Genomic DNA, 17,487 nt, shown 5'->3' on the forward strand with positions numbered 1-17,487 from the left:
TACTGAGAGATGGCCCTTGGGCCACGAATATAAAAAATGCGAAGGCTAGTAGGAAACGATTCGCCGAAGAACTAGATCAGTTCAACAAGAAGCAAACTGCACCCTCGCTCATTAAACGAGCTATCCGTCGGCGTGCCCCTAGAAAGGTTGTTGGGGGTGTTTAGTCTAGGAAGAATAGCGAGAGATACTGTTTATTTATCTGCAGACAGGTAGAAGCATTCGAAAATGAGCAGTGTTTAAAGGGCGGGATTAAAGAAGACGATGTGCAACTTAATAATACATACATGATTCCCAGATTTCAAGCTCATATTGTTAATGCTATAGGAAATATGGCGAAGGGTTTATATTGATAAAACTGACGAGGAATCTAAGTAGTGATGGTAAGGATAGTAGCTCGTAACCGCACATTCTTGATTACTTGTAACATCTGATTCAAACAGGATCTTATATATTAATGACATTGTACCCTCCGCTGCCAACCTCATAGCTCATCATCATCTTTCCATCTATAAAGCTCTGGGCGGATATACCACCCGCATGTCTTTCGGCTGAACTTCCACTTTGCACCGAGCTTCCCATTCATTCGGTCGTTACGATGTCTGATCTCGTCGCAGTAGTCATGATTAGGGAGGCATCGGTCCCATATCCTGAGGCGAGGATCGTGCTCGTGATTCCATTTGTCAATCAGCCTATCCACAGGGTGCGCATCCAGGTATCCACCGTCAAAAACATCAACTATCTTGTCATTCTCCATCTTCTCTTTGACTAGAACAGGGTGAGGGACTGTCCACGCCTGACTGAAATCGATCAGATGTCCATTCACTGGGACTGTCAGTACCACAGATTCAATATTTTCAGTCAAGAGGCGGCCATGAGTTAGCACTTACAGACGTTGCCATCGTTAATGTCTCGAATCAGTATCCCGGACTTCTGGATCTGTTTTAAGCCTCGGATCAGGTGTTTGGCATCCTTCGCGTCCCGAAAGAACCTGTTGGTGGGACGCACGTTGTAGATGAAACGGCCAGGTAAAACGGGGTATCTGTCCGGGTCGGTCTCGATATATTCCTTGACCAGAGCGGGAAACGGTCTGCCCTTGTGTTCCTCCCGGTATCCTAAGTATTCCTCCCATAACTTTGGATTCTTCCACAGAGGTTCAAAGTCGTTGCGAGCTAGCATGATGTAGCCATAGCATTTCGCAATGTACTGCTCTAGCCGTTTCTCCCGGATCCGGCCATACGCCCGGCACTCGCAGTTGAAGGGATCGAAGTAGGCAACCTCCTCTTCCTTGCTCACTTTGACCTTCCACCTCTTCCGGATGGTATATCGCTCGTAGAAATTAAACTAACCATTATGGTCAGCAACAAGAGATATGGAATAGATATCGGGCAAGTGCATGATGAAGCATTTGATACATACGACCTTGAGCGCATATAATTTTCCATTGATCAACACTGTCCAAGTATACGCGTGCAACCCTTCCCCGATGTACTGGACGAACTTGATTTCCAGCGGGCCACCACCATCCTTGAAAGGATACAACTTCGGGCCCGGAACTGCTGGAAGCCCTTGATCCATTTTGATCTGGTATGGGATGAATGAAGCTGTGACAAAAGGTTTTGGTCATCGGTGGAAATCAGACTGGATGAAGCTTTCAATACGATAAGCAGCACCTTTCAGCCATTTCTTTATGTTACCTCTTTCTTTGTCCACGCAACGTGCCAGCTAGACAGCCACAACTCAGCTTTTCTTTGTTCTCTCTACACAAGTTACGAGTGGGTCCACATCTGTGTTACGAGAAAAGGTGAGACAGTAATCGTTTGCCTTTATTTCCAGTCGCCAGAATCTACACAGCCAGAACCGCTACGTTGGGAGGCTTGGTCCCCAATATCCAGAGCTCGAACCTACCCCGACCGCAAGTTATGCCGCATGAGCCAAAAACTACTAGACAACTTCAGAAATATTATGATGGGTTTTCATCAACTTTATATATTGAGGACTCCTGAAGTTCATGGAGACGGTCGCTTCATGATTCGTCTTTGGGGGGAATGGGGGGTTGTTCAACTGGGACCTCGTATCGTCGTACGGGCTTTGCCGTAAGCCATGTTCCGTACCATAAGAGGATGGAATTCCCGCCGACATCCACCAGACGGTCTTCTCAAGGAAACGATCCCAATATCACTCTGTCAATATGTGTAGCCACACTGTATCCATGCACCTACCTCTGAATTATCCCGCCGCACACGGGTTGGAGGTTACGACGGGAATTATCTTGCCTCTTTTCCTCTTCATGTGTGCCGTGTATCTCTTGATTCTGCCTAAGTCTATCCCCGGCGTTTCCATCAACCCCGAGGTGACTTGTCGACTTCTGGGGGACACGCCGGCCATTCTGGATGAGGTCAAGGCAGTGCCGTAAGGCATAGAAGCAACAAGGACTGCGAAGGGACCCCACCGGACCTCGCGCCCTCCGAGCCGAGTCGGTGGCTGGTGCGCAAGAGAGACGGCGAAGGGCTGCTGGACGAGGATTTCAAGTTTGATGGAACTGCAAATCCACGCCCCTGTTTGAACAAGAGGATGGCTGTGATCATGATGAGGGTCATCATCGCTATGCTGGCGTGGGAGTCTGAGCTGCAGAGGTGTCCGCCGGGCCTGTCGTCCTATGCTGGGGTCGAGGCGGTAGCCCGCGTCCCAAGGCAGTGCTATTTGAGCCTGTGAAAGCTTTGAGGAGGTTGGATGTTTAGGGGTTTGTGTTTGGATGGGTGTTTGTATCAATGATTCAGATATGGGCTAAGAATTTGACTAAAGCTGTATTGTTATATTGAAACTGCGTTATATAACAATGGCACATGAAGATGTGACATCCTCACCTCACAAGCAGTATATGACTAAATAGAATGCAACTATGTACATGAACTGAAATTTCAACAAATCCAAAGAGCATGGATAAAATGCCTTTCGGACACGAAGTCCACCACCTTTTCTCTTTTTTAACATATTCGACTCATACCGGCAAATAAGAAGAAGAACAAGATTCAAAAGGGAGCAAATAACCAACAAACATATGTACTCGAAAAAAAGAGGAATCGTAGCCAATACCCTCAAAACTCTCCAACTAAGGGCGGCCAGCAGGCCAGTAGGTACCGAAGCGACCGTTGCCCGAGGCGATGACGGGGTTGCCATGGTAGTCGTCGACGTAGGCGAGGTCGGTGCCGATCTGGGAGATGAGCCAGTCGCGCGGGATGGTGTTGACGCTGCCGTCGCCGTTCTCGGTGTACTTGATGACCCACTGCCCGTTGTTCTTCATGTCGTAGGCCCCCTCGGGCGCGCCCTCGAGCACGTACTGCGTGAACCCCTTCCAGGCGCCCGAGCCGTCAAGGCTCCAGAGCAGCGCGGCACCGTCGCAGCCGCGGATCAGGCTCGTGTCGCCCCAGCCGACGCCCGCGCCGTCGAAGCTGATCTCGAACCAGGTGCCCAGGTTCTGCGGCGAGCCGGACAGCATGGTCGAGTCGACGCCGCGCTGGATGCGGCCCTCGAAGCCGTCGGGCAGACTGACGAACTGCGTCGCGCCCGCGTCGATCCAGATGTACTTCCACGGGACCGAGTCGCAGCTGTTGTGGTAGATGTAGAAGCCGCGCCAGCCGCCGTTGTCGGCGTTGGTGATGGTCACGCCCTTGCCGCCGTTGTCGCTGTCGCCCCAGGTCAGGATGGGGCTCTGGCTGCAGGTCCAGCGCTTCTGGGGGCCCGTGGGGGTAGGGGAGGTCACGTTGTCGCGGCTCAGGTTGCCGGTGTGGTACGAGGGGAAGGAGTTTGGGTCCACGGCCTTGATGGCATCAATGTTGGGATGGGGGGCAGAGGGTGGTGGGTGAGGGTTTGCCGGAGGGCCTTCGACCTGAGGGTTGGGCAGTGCCGATACCCCCAGTGCCAGCAAGGCCAGAGAAGAGAACCGGTAGAGCATATTGAGCTGGATGATGGTTCGGGATCAACAACGATGGCTGAATTGTGTTGGGTGCGGATGCTTGTCCTGTGAAGGATGGAAGTCAAAATAGAATACTCTGGACACTCGATGATCTGTGAAAGGAAAAAAATACCAGTTGTCTCGAGGCAGCTCGTCACTATTTATACATCATTGAAAGGCTGGCGCGCCGGTCCCGTCGTGCATCGTGAGGTTCTGGGCCTTGTCAGCCATCGTATAATCCCTGAGGCCCATTTCCTTCTTTGAAATCCTGCCGAGAAACCAATATCGTACGGTCTAGAGCGTCATGCTATGCTGGATTGCATCTACGGTGGTGCCTTCACGAACGACTGTCTTGTCCTCGGTGATACAATCCATGTTCCTCCGCATCATCCGCTCTGGATACTGGGATGTCTTCCAGCTTACATGTCCATTCCCCTTGCAAATATTGACCACCGATCTAGCAGATGCTGTTGGAGCAGTCGGGTGTACTGCCGCCCAAGCCGTTTCCAGCGTGATAAGATGCCTTGCCAGTCTGAGGTCTACTTACCCCTGGCGAATGATGGCGACGTGGACCTCAGTATGCTGAATGGTCGGAGCTGAAAACCCATTTATGATCAAAGTTCCTGGATGCGGTATAGTCAGGCTTATATCATCAGGACCTGATCTCTTCTGGATCCTATGCACCCTCCAATGCGCTTACAGGTTGCCGGATATGGTCTGTTCGTCCGGGTCGAGACTCTGCGGCGCCATTCGGTGCTTCCCGCGAGCCGCAATTGTTTCCTCCTTATTTGTTATTTCCGGCTTACCCGAATGCTTACTACGACATCCTCGTGGGCTCGAGGTATGCTACAAGTTGTTTTTCCATCAGCTCAACCCGATGTGGTTAGCAGGCTATTCCTTGACGACCCCTGGAGATCGTGAGATTGTGGGTCCATAACTGGAGAGACAAGATTTCTTCCAGCCATCTAGGCCACAGCCAGCATCCACCCTCACAGCTTCGAGTCTAGGCGGATGGATGCCATCAAATGATATTATATCCTAAAAATAGCTGGCTTTTACCAGCTAGTAGTCGACTTCCTATTCAAGCCGGCTCATCATATGCATACAGCAAATTCGGGCAAGTGTTGCGCCTGACATCTAGAAAAGAATGTCCCAAGAAGTGGGTAGATGATTGCCTTCGGTGCTTTCTCTGAGTTGTCACCAGGGATCGAATTACTACCTCGGTTTACATGCGACATGCTGAGACTGTATAAATTCATGCAGGCATGAGCGCTGAACCTGTAGATACGAACCTGGTAGAGTTATTCATGCTATGTGAAAAACTTCTTTCTCAACAAAACAAAATCACATTTTTGGCGTTGACCTGCCACAACTATTGAGACTTTTCCCAGTTTCCTTGGGAAGTCCGGGGTTTCTTTATCGCAAAGGACACTGTATCCGTCCGCCTTTAGTATCTCCTTCATCTGCTTCAGTCGTGCCTCTGGCATATTCATTCCTTTCTCCCAACATATGAATGACTGTCTTCAATCTATCATCATATCAGCTTCCGAAGAGCTCACCGTTTCAAAGGGGGAAGATGGCGACGATCAAGCAAGGATAGATGCCTCGGTAACATTGATGTTGTCCATAGACATGATGTAGATATAGTATGAGCATTCTCTACCCTGGCGAGATCCATGTAGAAACTTGTCTTGTCACCGCCAGACTGAACTCACCTTCTCATAGCCTTCGGCAAACCATTTGTGCCTGCTGATGAAACTTGCAAGTGTCGCCCACGTGTCGGCGCCGGGCAGTCTCGACGATTTGCCCACCCATGGTATGTCAGCAAGAGGTCGGGGCCTGGGCAGAAGAAGAAATATGCAGATACTACGATAGCAATAGTGATGAGAATGGCATGGGTGCGCTCGAGCGCCAGTAACGACTCCATGGTGGCAGCCAGGTCTAGAACTCAATAAAGGAGTTGAATGATGCATAGCTCATGCCCATCAGCCTCTTCTTATTAGTGTCAGAGCCGGTGTTAGGTTATGTCTCTACAGTCTGCAATTTTCCAGGGAGTCATGTCCACTGCGGTGACGACGTGCTCTCGCAGCGCAAAGGCGGGTCTCATCGTACAGTTTCCACAGTCGAAGTACAACAGGAATGAAGTATAACGGCTTATAAGCTTCCTAGAGTAGTCTGCGATGGTAGTATTAAAGGCTTGGTCAAATTATAAGAGTATACACAAATGTTGTTTTTATAGGTTTTACCATGTTATACTTATGTGCAAGTGAGATCATGGAGCCAATAAATCGTACTATATATGCGTTCTCAACCATCAGGGCGTCCGACACGGCTTTTTCATTAGCCCGCCCACTCGGCCTCCATCAGGCACAACTCGCTGCATTCTATGCTCTTGATGCCCAAGACCTGAAAGCGGTTATCCGCCTTGGCGAAAATACCTTCGTATGCCTCGGCTGGCCGATCTCTAGCATCGAAATTGGCCAGCATGACCAAATCCATATACCTCTTTTCCCTCTCCCGAGCCAATGGCACCCCTCCCACAGAGGGCATCACACTATCCATGAGCAAAACCCGAGAGCCCTTCTCAAGGGCCGGAATCAGCGTCTGCAGGATGCGTATGCAGTACTTGTCTGGCCAGTTGTGGAATACCCAGCGGAAGAAGTACACCTTGGCGCCCTTGATAGGCTGAGGATCCAGGAACGAGTGCGCAAGAAACTCGACGGGGAGATGGGTGATTTTCGGTGCCGTGGAAATGGTCTGCGGGAGGTCCTGCGCCATGAATTTCAGATGCGGGAACTTGCTCGCGACCGCCACCACCGCATCGCCATGACCGCCGCCCAGATCGACCACTAGGCTATCCTTGGGGAGCGAGGCCCAGTCGTACCCGTTCACCAAGTGCCTGAGAGACACGCCATCGCGCTTATCCATCATATTCATAGCTGTCCGCGCCCGTCCGGACCTCGCGGACTCGCGTTCCAGGATCTCAAAACACGTCGACCTCTGCTCATGTGGCTGCTTGCCATTGAGCGCGGCGTGCAACACGGCTGCCGCCGAGTCCGTCGGCTCGTCAGCCTTTGGGTGGCGTTCCAGCGCCTGTGAAATAAAACCGACGTGTATGCCATTGTCCAGGATATTAAGACCCATCAGGTCGTGGATGGCCGGGTCCGTCGCCCACAGACGGCTCGCCGCCGAGTGCGCAATGCGTCCCTGGATTGGGTCGCGGAAGACTCGGTACACTATCGCGGCGCGCAGGATCGTCCCCAGGGCGGACTGCGCGAGGCCCGTCTGCTGCGCCAGCTCGGCGTACGTGATGTCCTCGGCATCATCCAACAGGATCTTCTGCGGAAGTCCGAACTGGAAGACTGTTGCGGCGTCGGCTTTGGCGTTGGTGGAGAAGTCCATGAGAATGGCTCGCGGGCCTTGGACTAACTCGTGTAGCTCCAGTGAGACATCTTGCAGCGAAAGGCATGCAGCTTGGATATGTGCGGGGAGGGCACTGGTGTCGAGAGCTGAGCCACCTGTGAGCGAAGGCGTTGGGATGTCATGTTGGCGCAGGTAGCCTCCGGCTATGGCTGCATTTTTGGAAATGGACGCGGCAAGTTCCTCGAAGGTCTTGGTGGTGGCCATGTTGACGTGAAAATGTCGTTGATGTCTTTGGCCCGAACCCAACAGCAAATGGCAGAATCGAACAAGATGATATAATTGAATCTATACTGACCTTCCACACTTGAAATACAGCAAATTGGCCAGTGCCTTCTTATGTCTTTACACTCGACTTTGAAACGCAGCCCCTTTGGATGCTCGGGTCTGGCCGACATCGTGTAAACCAAGACCATCCCACTCGGGTTCGTCTATGCGTCGCTAGCCCCTGACGTAAGTAAGGTCCCGATATGCCCCAAATCAGGGCCTATGAAAGCAGTATATGTCGACCACGTTCTTAGCGAGACTAGGCAGATCCTCGAGGCCCGGCGGGGCCATTAGATCTTCGGGTGGGTATGTTTGACTGCTCCAGCTTTGATACACCCAAAAGATAGCTGTTAATGAAAATAGGATGAGCTCTGCCTCCTGATTGCGGAGCGAGGCGTGGTCTTCTTCCGGGACCAAGACCTGAGCCCCCAGAAGCAGCTGGAGCTGGGTGCCTACTTCGGAGAGGTAGAAGTGAATCCTCAAGATGCATGCGTCCCTGGACTTCCCGGTGCGACTGTCGTCTGGTAAGCGGATCCTCGAATCTTAGCATCGTACCATCGTATGCTGATCACCTTCAAGGCCAGCTTTCACGGCGACGATGCCATCAATAGGTATCACTTAAATGCAGCAGCCCAGTGCTAGGTACCCCTCACGTCCCTTCCCTGCACCTGTACTGTCCGGGTAAGTAAGTTGTTCCGGCGCAGTGCCTCCTCAGGGCAGCCAGGGAGGCACCACTGAAGGACTCCGGTGTAACACTTGCTCGTATTTCAACTTCCGGCCTTTTAATTCGGGACCCGGGCTAGAACCTTTCTTCACTATTTCACTCTCTAGATTAATGATCAAGCTTTCTTGGGCTTCAGCTAGGATCAAATCTATTCTCGTTGCGCCAACCTGCTCGTTATCAGAATATCAATCATCGACAGCTTCTTCCCAGTCTGGGTCTCTACACTGAATCTCGCTACCATGGCCAGCTCCTTCACCCCCAAGCAAGCTATTGAGTTCGATGGCAGCACTCCTCAAAGAGCTCCAAGGCGATGTCAGCGACAAGATCGCCCTGACGCTCCTCAAGGAACTGGGGTTATCGCGCATGCCACCGTCATCCGTAATCCATGACAACGGATGCGGCTACGGCGCCGTCACCATGGCCGTCATGGCGGCCGAGCCGCCCGCTGGTGTCCAGATCCACGCCACCGACATCAACGAGATGTACCTAGCCGAGCTCAAAGCCACTCTAGCTAAGAACCCTACGTGGCCGGTCAAAGTCGAAACCATGGACGCCTGCGCCCTCACGTTTCCGGACAACACCTTTGACCTCTCGGTCGCGACCTTCGTGTTTGCCGGTTTAGCCGACGACGTCGCGGCCGCGTCTCATGTACGCCGGACCCTGAAGCCCGGCCGAACTGGCGTCATTGCCGTGTGGAAGGATATGCCGTGGCACGCGGCTCTCGAGAAGGCACACTACAAGATACGGGGCGCGGACGATCCGATGGCGCCGTTCCTCAGCATGACCTGGTACAAGAAGAACGAGGTCGCAAAGGACGCCGAAGCCGGGGGTTGGCGCCCGGACGAGTTGGAGTTCGTAGAGAAGGCCGAGTGGCTGAACCTCGGACCCGACCTGAAGCGATGGGCTACCATCGCCTGGAGCTTCTTGGCCAAGCCAGCCGGTGGCTGGCAGCAGCGGGACGAAGACCGATGGGACGAGGCCGTCGACTCGATTGTCGAGGAGCTGGGCCAGGGCGCTTGGCACAAAGTGGAGGATGGTGTGCACAAGATCCGCATGGTTGCTGATGTCGCAATCATGAGAAAGCAAGGATAGGAAAAGGCGGAATGAAGCACAAGAATTACGGCATTCAGGACGCCAGGAGATAGCCCCTAGCCTTAACCAGCCGGCGACTGATTTGATTCGGACACGTAGAGTTATTAAGATATTGACTCGTTTTTACTGCATGTGATCTGATTCGCCTACTTCTATGCCCCTTCTTTCACGTAGGTATGTCTAGCGCTGCCTTAAAATGCATGTTCGCAGTAACCGAACCTCTGAAACGATTATTCTTGACCTCCGTACCGCTACCCTCTGGCTACACAAATCACAGCAATCAGTCTAGAGCGGTTTCTTACCAAAGACCACGTAGCTTTACAACGACGGGAAACGGTGATCAGCAATGGCTCCATCCCGTGTGTGGGTGGGATGCTACTTACAAAGGTGAGTAGGCTTTCACAGTCTGTGCTCTCAGCTCGTGCTTTGCATCCGAAATCAAGGCCTCCACTTCCTCGGGAGATAGCCCGGCGTTTCGCAGCATCAAGTAGCTGCTTCCACGCAAGCCGTCGAGGCCGTTGCGCTGCTGGTACTCCCCGATGCGGTGGTCTTTCGGGTCCGTCGGCCATTGGCTGCAGGGGATCTTGTAGAAGATCTCTCGGACCTCCGTAACTAGTCACACGAGTTAGCATCGCTCTGTCGAGACAAGATACCAAAGTTCCAGTTTGTGAGACATACAGCCTGCGTCTATAAGCCACTGCTTGTAGTATTGCGCCTTGCGCAAGTCATACCCGCGTGCCGCAGCTCCGCGGGCGATATGGTCTGAGAACCGTTCGAGTGCTGATCCTTGCGAGTCTGGGTCGTCGCTGACGTACTGCATGTGGCAGTCCTGCATCTCCAGCCAACCTCCGGGCTCGAGGTTCTTATACGCCTCGCGGATTAGCATTGGGGGTCTTGGATTCCGGTGGTGAGGAATCGCATGTGGATGTAGTCGAACTTGTCCGTGTACAGCCAGGGATCCTCGCAGTCCACCTTCTCGAAGAGGCAGTTGGGGACGTCGGGGTTCGGCTGGATCTTGCTGAGGTCCGTACCTATGACCTGGGAGGTCGGGTTTGAGCGAGCTAAGAATGTTAGCCAGGTAAAGAAATCAATGAGGCCATAAGCCTAGCTAGGATCCTGTGGAGAGTATACCGAATTCCAGGGCCCATATACCTGTCCCTGTCGCGACATCTATCACGCGTCGGGGGACATGGGCCAGTGGGGCCAGTACCAACTTCCCGCCCAGTAAGAGAGTGACCATGGCGTGCTGGAAGTCCAGCCGGTCCTGCTCTGCCTAGATTGAGTTCCTCATCAGTTTTCAATCTGGTTACCACGGAGAGCTTTGGCTTCCTGTACCGCATCGTTGGGCAGTAAGTACCTGCCCTCTTTGTAGCCGTGATAGGATCTTCCTGATTCCCCCACTACGGACTCGGGCTCAAAAATCGAGGCGCCCGTGGGGATACGAACTAACTCCTCGTCTGCGAAGACAGGCACGAACGCATTAAACGAAGCCATGGGAAAGTGAATTGTCGGTATAGTATGATTCCCATGGAACTGGTGATGGCGACTGTGCCTCGCGGCAATTAGCGGCAAGGTGTAGGAGGTGAGGGGTGAACTGCGCCGCATCGAGACTCTCGGTCTGCGAGTACGGATTGTCCGACAGGGACAGGGGCGGTGGCCCACTGAATGGGGTCGACAGCTTCTGCGGGCACTGGAGTAGTAATTCATGATCGCCTCACCTACATACACGCCCCGGATTCTCTTTTTACACACTCAGGAGCACGATTTGTCTCGCCAGAACATTCAAAAGTTTGGTATACTCCTTCCATGTTCCCCTCAGTCATTCTTAAACTGAAGGGGCTCGATTGGTGTCTTTCCTGCAATTGCGGTACATGTTCGGCCAGCGGTCGGTTGATACGGCGCCCATCACACGGGATGTGCAACGTACTCAGCCAAACCCCCTACCCCGGATGATACGGCCCCCTTCATCATGGAAACAGTGGCAACTAAGACGCCATCCACGGATTCTTTGCCAGATATATCCATATCTACATCCACACCTCGTTCCCTAAATAATATGATGTCTGGGTGAAGACTCAAAGCGATAGTTTAATAGAAGCCCTACAACACCCCCCATTGTCCCTGGGTCATGTGCTGACCTCTGCAGAATCTTGCAACTTCTCATCTATCAGTCTCAGTAGGTCCTCCTTATCCGGTTGGTGAGAGCTTGCTATCCAGTCCCTTATCGACATATGCGTTTCCGGGAATTTGAAGAGCTCAGATGGGTCCTCATCTTCTTTGGGTTTGGCGCCAGCCCTCTGACCTGTGGGCGAATGTTCGTAAAGGTGAGACCACCATTGATCTGGCTGCAAATATGGGTAGCCACCGATGGATTCCCACTCTTTCGGGTTTGCAGTGGCGGGATATTGCCAGCTATACTTTCCCTGTCGCCCGAGATGGGTCATTATCTTTATGTTGACTTTAGCCCTCAGGACCTTTCCGTCATTCGTGATAATCTCCAACCCATAAGCATGCCACCAATCCTCGGAGAGTGAGAGAGACGCATGGAGCCATTCAATCTTCACGAACTGCAGGAGATCCGCGCCGCCACATATGAAGGCTTGCAGTACAGAACCTAATCTGAGACGCGAAGCTCGGGAGTTACGCAAAGACCAGTGACTATACTTGCAATGAGGCTCCCTGCAACCGTGACTCCCGCCTTGCAGCCCGTGGAAGTCGCCACAAGCTGCTGCCGCAGTGATCCACCAACATAGAAAGTGTTGCCATATTGACAATAACTGTTCCTCAGCGGCGATACGTATGAAACCATGTTCAGCACCAAACGCCATCTGCACGTGTAGAGATGTGGGTATGGCTTGGTGTTGGAACAGTTCATGTAGGAAAAGGACAGCAGTGGAGGATAACAGTTCCGTATCCTCTTCTGTTCTGCGTCCATCCTTAACGTTGGAAATTGCGGCGGTCCGACCCAAAATTTGTCCTATGGCACAGTACACAAGCGTGGCAAGCTTGTCTGTTTCTAGTGGTGTGCCGCAATTGCCATTGACCCTCCAAAGAGGGTACTCAAGCCTTCCGAGGTAGACCTCGGATAACAGGGGTGAGATAAGAGCCTCAGAATGGGCTGAATATTGAAAGCCTGGGTCTGATTCTTCGTCGATATCCACCAAAACCAGTGAAGGACTGGATATAGGGGGGTATTCTTTCTCTTGAACGCGCGAGAGGTGAGAAACTTCATAGTCGATAACGCGACCCTCCCAAACGCTGACATGAAAAGTAGAATAGGGGCCAGCTCGTTTGATTGAGTTCCCAACAGATAGGCCAGGAATCGAGTCGAGGCTGTGAAGGAAACCATATGGGGGAACGTCGAGGTTTTTCATGCGACGTTGGTGGAGCAAGCAAGCGATCATCTCCGATTGATGTTGAATATTCAACTCTTCAATCATCCGCTCAGAGGTCTTGTGCATCTCAACTCCAGTTGCGTCCCACCAGTATTGTTTCAACCCCGCCAACTTGAGTTGGGAGATTAGTTCCACCTCGTTGCACTGGTTGTCATACATCGCCGTCCACACATCTATCTGCTTGAGATAATCCCTCACTGAACGGTGGATAAAGCTTAGGCGGTCCCAGGCGTAATGGAGCCCATGAGGTTCCAGGCCAATTATTTCGATCAAGCCCTTGCTGATTGCCCGAAGTTGCTTTTGGGCACGGATTCTTCTTTGGTGCGCGGGCTCGGGTTGCCTTTCAAAGAATCTGCCGTCCTCGGCGAATGTTTGGTCGGCTTCGTAATCACCAAGGAAGTAGAAGTCACGAAGCTCAATCCAAAGACATTTCTTAGCTTCCGAGGGCAAGGATTCCAGGAAACAAAGTATAAATACCAGATGGTTGAACTGCACCCGATCACTTGGCGTCAGGGTGCCTAGGGTTCTCTGGAACAGTTTATTTATCTCACTTGGAAGCGACTCTATCTCGCGAAGCAGCCTGGAAAACCTGGCTCCATTGTCTGACTGTTTGCGAATTTCCTGGGTAACCAGAACGACCTATAAGAAAACACCTTGTGCCTTCTCAGTGATCGCGGAAGCTAGGCGCTGGCGCTCCTTGGCAGACCCGGCGAAATCTAGATTTCCCTCAATATATTTATTCATATCGGTCTGTGTGAGCAGGTGGAGATAGAGCCTAGTGTCCTCGGAGAATATGTCCATGAACGGATTTTCAATGCGACTCGAGGCATATATCTTGAAGTTGCATGAGGTGCTATTAGACAAGCCTATAAGGTAGCGTACCAACTCGCGATGGTCGACTGATATGGTGACCTGATATTCATCTAGACCATCGATGAAGAAACAGAAACAGTACTCGTTAGCGACATCACTCGAATGATGATTGGCAAGAAGCTTATAAGCTGTCCTAACATTATCATCGAGAATCTCGTATGTCGAGTTTACCTTCGGCTGTGAGAGGGCTTTGGTCCACTGGCTTAGGAAAAGGATCTTCGCGAGGGCTGCACTCTCCGACAACATATAGTAAAGCAATGTCCGCAGTAGTCTAATTAGAGACGTTTGGCGTGGATCCGAACTAAGAGCGTAGAAGAAGAAGCTGGCCATGATAAGTCTTTTATTTCCTTTGGCCCTTGTCAATCACGTCAGCTAGGCTTACATAACACGATATAAAAAGCTTACGGGCCTATTTTTCCAGCTTAACTCTGGTTTGTCGATGGTTATATAGTCTTTTCATTAGTGTAGACTTCCCTGAGCCTAGCTTGCCATAAATGTAAAAGATTCCATCCCCGGATGATAGCTAATAAGTGAGTTTGGTTGCTTCCGGGGACCGGTTATTGAGATTAAAGACCTATTCGAATATATCTCGATAGGGCTTGTCTATGGTTTGATACCGGTAGTGTATATCGTTAAACCCCGCCTTAACTCCGCGTAAGAGTCTATTATGGATAACGCTACCCAGCGCGTCCTGTCCGGTTATGAGGAGCTCTTTAAGCTGCTCTAAGGCTTGATCGCCTATTGAATGAACTTTCGTACTGTCCATACCTTGCAACGTTTGTTAGAGCTGGGTGATGGAGATATTAAGTTGTATTAATCTGGTCCTATCTTCTTCTGACTTAGAAACCAAGAGTTTCAGATTTTGGCTGTATCAATCAGTTAGTCCCTAGAACATCTAAAAGTTTGGAAATGCCTACTGACCCTATCAAACACGAAATCTGTAAATGAAGCTGATCGCGACACAGCGAAAGTTGCTTTTCCAAATCCTCTATCTTGGACTTCGATGATAGTGTTTTCAAAGCTGCGAATCCGCTTTAGATCTTGGACCTACGCCGCTTGGGCTTAAGCTTGCTCAGCTCCGTCGCGATATTCTTGGACAGTCTGTCGCAGTCTTGAGCCAGATGGACTAGAGTCTTATCTTCGCCGGTCACTGCGGCTTGACTAGGCGCTGGGATCAATCGCTGCGTCGCATCGCTCACGTACTGCGACAACTTCAACCGCAGCTCCGTCTCTTCCGTGGAACCCTCGATCGAGTTGTAGATCTTCCATGCTGTTTTCAGAACCTTTGCCGTGGTGTCAACAAACGTCACGGCCGCGGAGACGACTCCGATGGCACTGACTGGATCCATTTCTGGTTGGCGACGGAGTTCTGCGAAGGGTGGGAAGTTCGAGAACTTCCAAGCACAAGAACACGCAATGTTCAAATCATGAATGAGGGGTAGATGTCAGACGGGGGACGAGTTGCCTTGGATTGGTCCTGGGTGCTTGGTGGCGCAACACCAATCGGACGATCTTCGCAAAGCCCCTGTGTAACAATGTAGAGATCTTTTTGTGCCTTAGGATTTCAGGCAGACTTGCAGAATCATAGCAGGTTAATGCCTAAGTAGCAAAATTATAGCTGTATGATATGTAAGAACAACATTTTCCCGGCCGTGCAGACTACTTCACTGAACATGGATGGACGATTTCATACACCAATGCGGATTCCTGACTCCGCTCAGGGACACGCTTCTTTCCTGCCTTTATACAAGGAGTGGTGGGGACCCAAGTATGTTCAAGGACGAAGCGACATCCCAAGCATCTCTATCAATGTTGCCCCTGGATCTCCAGACGGCCCCCATGGTGCGCATGGCGCTAAGGATAGTGCCAAATTCGGCCAACTCACATAGATCCTTGGCAATTGTACGGACGTCTTGTCTTTGGTGTGGGATTGCGAGGCAACCTGCTATACACACCGGCCATGTAAGGCTTTGTAACTGTGCTGGAGACTCGATGGACTTCAATAGGCTCAGGACCTCAGCAACGCTATATTGTATCTCGGTACTGTTTGGCTGCCACCCTGAAAGGGTGACTGAGAGGTACACCTTTGCTGCGTGCGCCCTGATTCGAGTGACAGTCTCCAGAGATGTCCCATTGGCGGCTCGATCGTGACGCCTATAGTAGTCCTTCCGCCGGCTGCCGACTGTCAGGCGTTGATCCGGCGAGCTGGCATCCAAGCTAGCGAGACCACTGTCGAGAGCTTGTGAGATGGGCCTTGCGAGGCTCACGAAATCGAATACGGAAAGCTTGCCGCTCTGCTTGGCGTCACGCTTCCAGGCACAGTGGTCTCGACTCACCCGTGTGGCAGGGGATGTCAAGGCTGTGGCAGCTCCCGCGCCCGGGGCGGACCGAGTCGCAGCGCTTGCGGCGCAGGCGGCATGTCCAGCACCCGGCCCCTTGCTTCCTGCCAGGTGCCATCGCGCTGGCTCACGCCGGAGTCGGATCGGGCTATGAGGTATCTAGGCGGCGTTGGTCGTGGCGCGCGGGAAATCGGCTTGTGCGAATGGGTGGGAAAAGGCCAGACGGGACAGACTGGCGGGTTTCTTACCAACACTGGTGGAGTAGCAGGTAAGGGGGTTTACCTTGGCAGTGTGCATCGGAACAGAGGTGTCTCGTTCCACCAATCATGAAGATCCTGTGCTCCAGCCAGAACACCGCCCAGTGCCCCTATTTGGGTGATGCGCGCGGGAAACCCTCCCTAGCTAGCTGGCTCACTGGGGATACCTACATATCAAATGGGTGTTTTGGCAAAGTCGCATTCCTGATTATCTCAACTTGACCTCATTTGAGCGCCATCGAAAGTGCCAGCAGCCCAAATTGCACCCTTGATGTCACGATGTAGAGGTTGAATTCACCTCGCTCCCACTTGAGCCACTGTTCACTTGGTCTGCGCGACTCAGGATGGTAAACCTCCCAAAGGCTCGCGAAGATATGTTCAGACTGCAAATGCTGTTCGCAGGACCTATGACAGTCTCTTTGATCTTACCATCCATCCCAACCTGGTATCAGATCGACAGGGTCGACGCCATTGGTAGCACGCGGCTGTCGAACCTCGGCTTCAAACACCAAACGTCGTTGACTTGGCCCTTGTCTAGTCTCTTTCACCGGTTGCGGGGGTTTTCAGCTACGGTCCACGCATGAGTAAGCATGAGTTGATATTGGATGATGTATGTTATTTCTTGTGCCACTCCAAGTTTGGTTCAAGACATGACATACCTACTATAGCCCAGTGATTGAAACGCTCTGAGGTGGGAAGGGTGCCTGTCGAAGTCGTGCAGACAATTTCCGAGCATGCCATGAAACCCGACATAATGGTATCCTACCTGAGTGGCTTCACAAAAATGCAGGATGATGCAGCCTCGCAGTAATGACGCAGTGCGATAACTCAAAGCCTCGCACTTGAGAATCAGCTCTATCTCCCGCAGTGCCAAGAGATAAGAAATGCTGGGGCTGAAGATCGCTTCGGGGGTCTGGCGGGTAATTTTGCCCCTTAACGTTTAGCGCCCTTTTGGTTATCTCTCGGCCGTATCAGACCGCATAATTAACCTCTGCCAATATCAACAATGCTGTTTGATATCGGGTATAAGGATATGTTTTAGGACCTTGGACACAGTTTTTTGGCACTGATAAGGATCCAGCAATTGCTGTACCAAGAACCTCGGACATGCTGGCTAAGCTGTCGTCACCAGCTCGCGTCAATACCCAACATGCATCATTCAAGACCT

At 51.8% G+C, this 17,487-nt stretch overlaps 9 protein-coding genes across 9 annotated transcripts; 2 read left to right on the top strand and 7 right to left on the bottom strand.

The window, feature by feature from the left end:
• Window positions 1-481: 481 nt before the first annotated feature.
• On the bottom strand, window positions 482-1,575 carry PG986_002866 (uncharacterized protein; the record flags this gene model as incomplete). Its single annotated transcript, XM_066839088.1, has 3 exons — window positions 482-828; window positions 888-1,341; window positions 1,417-1,575. The coding sequence occupies 3 exons, from the start codon at window positions 1,573-1,575 to the stop codon at window positions 482-484; spliced, it is 960 nt and encodes a 319-aa protein (XP_066704152.1).
• A 712-nt stretch (window positions 1,576-2,287) lies between these two features.
• On the top strand, window positions 2,288-2,712 carry PG986_002867 (cytochrome P450; the record flags this gene model as incomplete). The annotated part of the gene is given in 2 exon segments (XM_066839089.1): window positions 2,288-2,409; window positions 2,421-2,712. 2 exon segments carry the CDS (start codon window positions 2,288-2,290, stop codon window positions 2,710-2,712), a joined length of 414 nt encoding a protein of 137 aa, XP_066704153.1.
• Window positions 2,713-3,109: 397 nt separating this feature from the next.
• On the bottom strand, window positions 3,110-3,952 carry PG986_002868 (uncharacterized protein; the record flags this gene model as incomplete). Its single annotated transcript, XM_066839090.1, has 1 exon — window positions 3,110-3,952. The coding sequence occupies one exon, from the start codon at window positions 3,950-3,952 to the stop codon at window positions 3,110-3,112; it is 843 nt and encodes a 280-aa protein (XP_066704154.1).
• A 2,340-nt stretch (window positions 3,953-6,292) lies between these two features.
• On the bottom strand, window positions 6,293-7,579 carry PG986_002869 (uncharacterized protein; the record flags this gene model as incomplete). The annotated part of the gene is made up of 1 exon (XM_066839091.1): window positions 6,293-7,579. The coding sequence occupies one exon, from the start codon at window positions 7,577-7,579 to the stop codon at window positions 6,293-6,295; it is 1,287 nt and encodes a 428-aa protein (XP_066704155.1).
• A 1,063-nt stretch (window positions 7,580-8,642) lies between these two features.
• Window positions 8,643-9,455, top strand: PG986_002870 (s-adenosyl-l-methionine-dependent methyltransferase; the record flags this gene model as incomplete). Its single annotated transcript, XM_066839092.1, has 1 exon — window positions 8,643-9,455. One exon carries the CDS (start codon window positions 8,643-8,645, stop codon window positions 9,453-9,455), a length of 813 nt encoding a protein of 270 aa, XP_066704156.1.
• Window positions 9,456-9,840: 385 nt separating this feature from the next.
• Window positions 9,841-11,060, bottom strand: PG986_002871 (uncharacterized protein; the record flags this gene model as incomplete). The annotated part of the gene is made up of 4 exons (XM_066839093.1): window positions 9,841-10,067; window positions 10,134-10,516; window positions 10,608-10,728; window positions 10,766-11,060. Coding segments are annotated over 4 exons (1,026 nt in total), but the record flags the coding sequence as incomplete, so codon positions are not given.
• Window positions 11,061-11,581: 521 nt separating this feature from the next.
• PG986_002872 (uncharacterized protein) lies at window positions 11,582-14,053 on the bottom strand (the record flags this gene model as incomplete). Its single annotated transcript, XM_066839094.1, has 2 exons — window positions 11,582-13,378; window positions 13,733-14,053. 2 exons carry the CDS (start codon window positions 14,051-14,053, stop codon window positions 11,582-11,584), a joined length of 2,118 nt encoding a protein of 705 aa, XP_066704158.1.
• A 704-nt stretch (window positions 14,054-14,757) lies between these two features.
• Window positions 14,758-15,072, bottom strand: PG986_002873 (uncharacterized protein; the record flags this gene model as incomplete). The annotated part of the gene is made up of 1 exon (XM_066839095.1): window positions 14,758-15,072. One exon carries the CDS (start codon window positions 15,070-15,072, stop codon window positions 14,758-14,760), a length of 315 nt encoding a protein of 104 aa, XP_066704159.1.
• An 18-nt stretch (window positions 15,073-15,090) lies between these two features.
• On the bottom strand, window positions 15,091-16,521 carry PG986_002874 (uncharacterized protein; the record flags this gene model as incomplete). The annotated part of the gene is made up of 4 exons (XM_066839096.1): window positions 15,091-15,092; window positions 15,609-16,210; window positions 16,345-16,429; window positions 16,491-16,521. Coding segments are annotated over 4 exons (720 nt in total).
• Between the last annotated feature and the right edge of the window lie 966 nt (window positions 16,522-17,487).

This window comes from Apiospora aurea (assembly GCF_038362705.1).
Source record: "Apiospora aurea strain CBS 24483 chromosome Unknown utg000002l_segment0_segment0, whole genome shotgun sequence".
Classification (NCBI taxonomy): domain Eukaryota; kingdom Fungi; phylum Ascomycota; class Sordariomycetes; order Amphisphaeriales; family Apiosporaceae; genus Apiospora; species Apiospora aurea.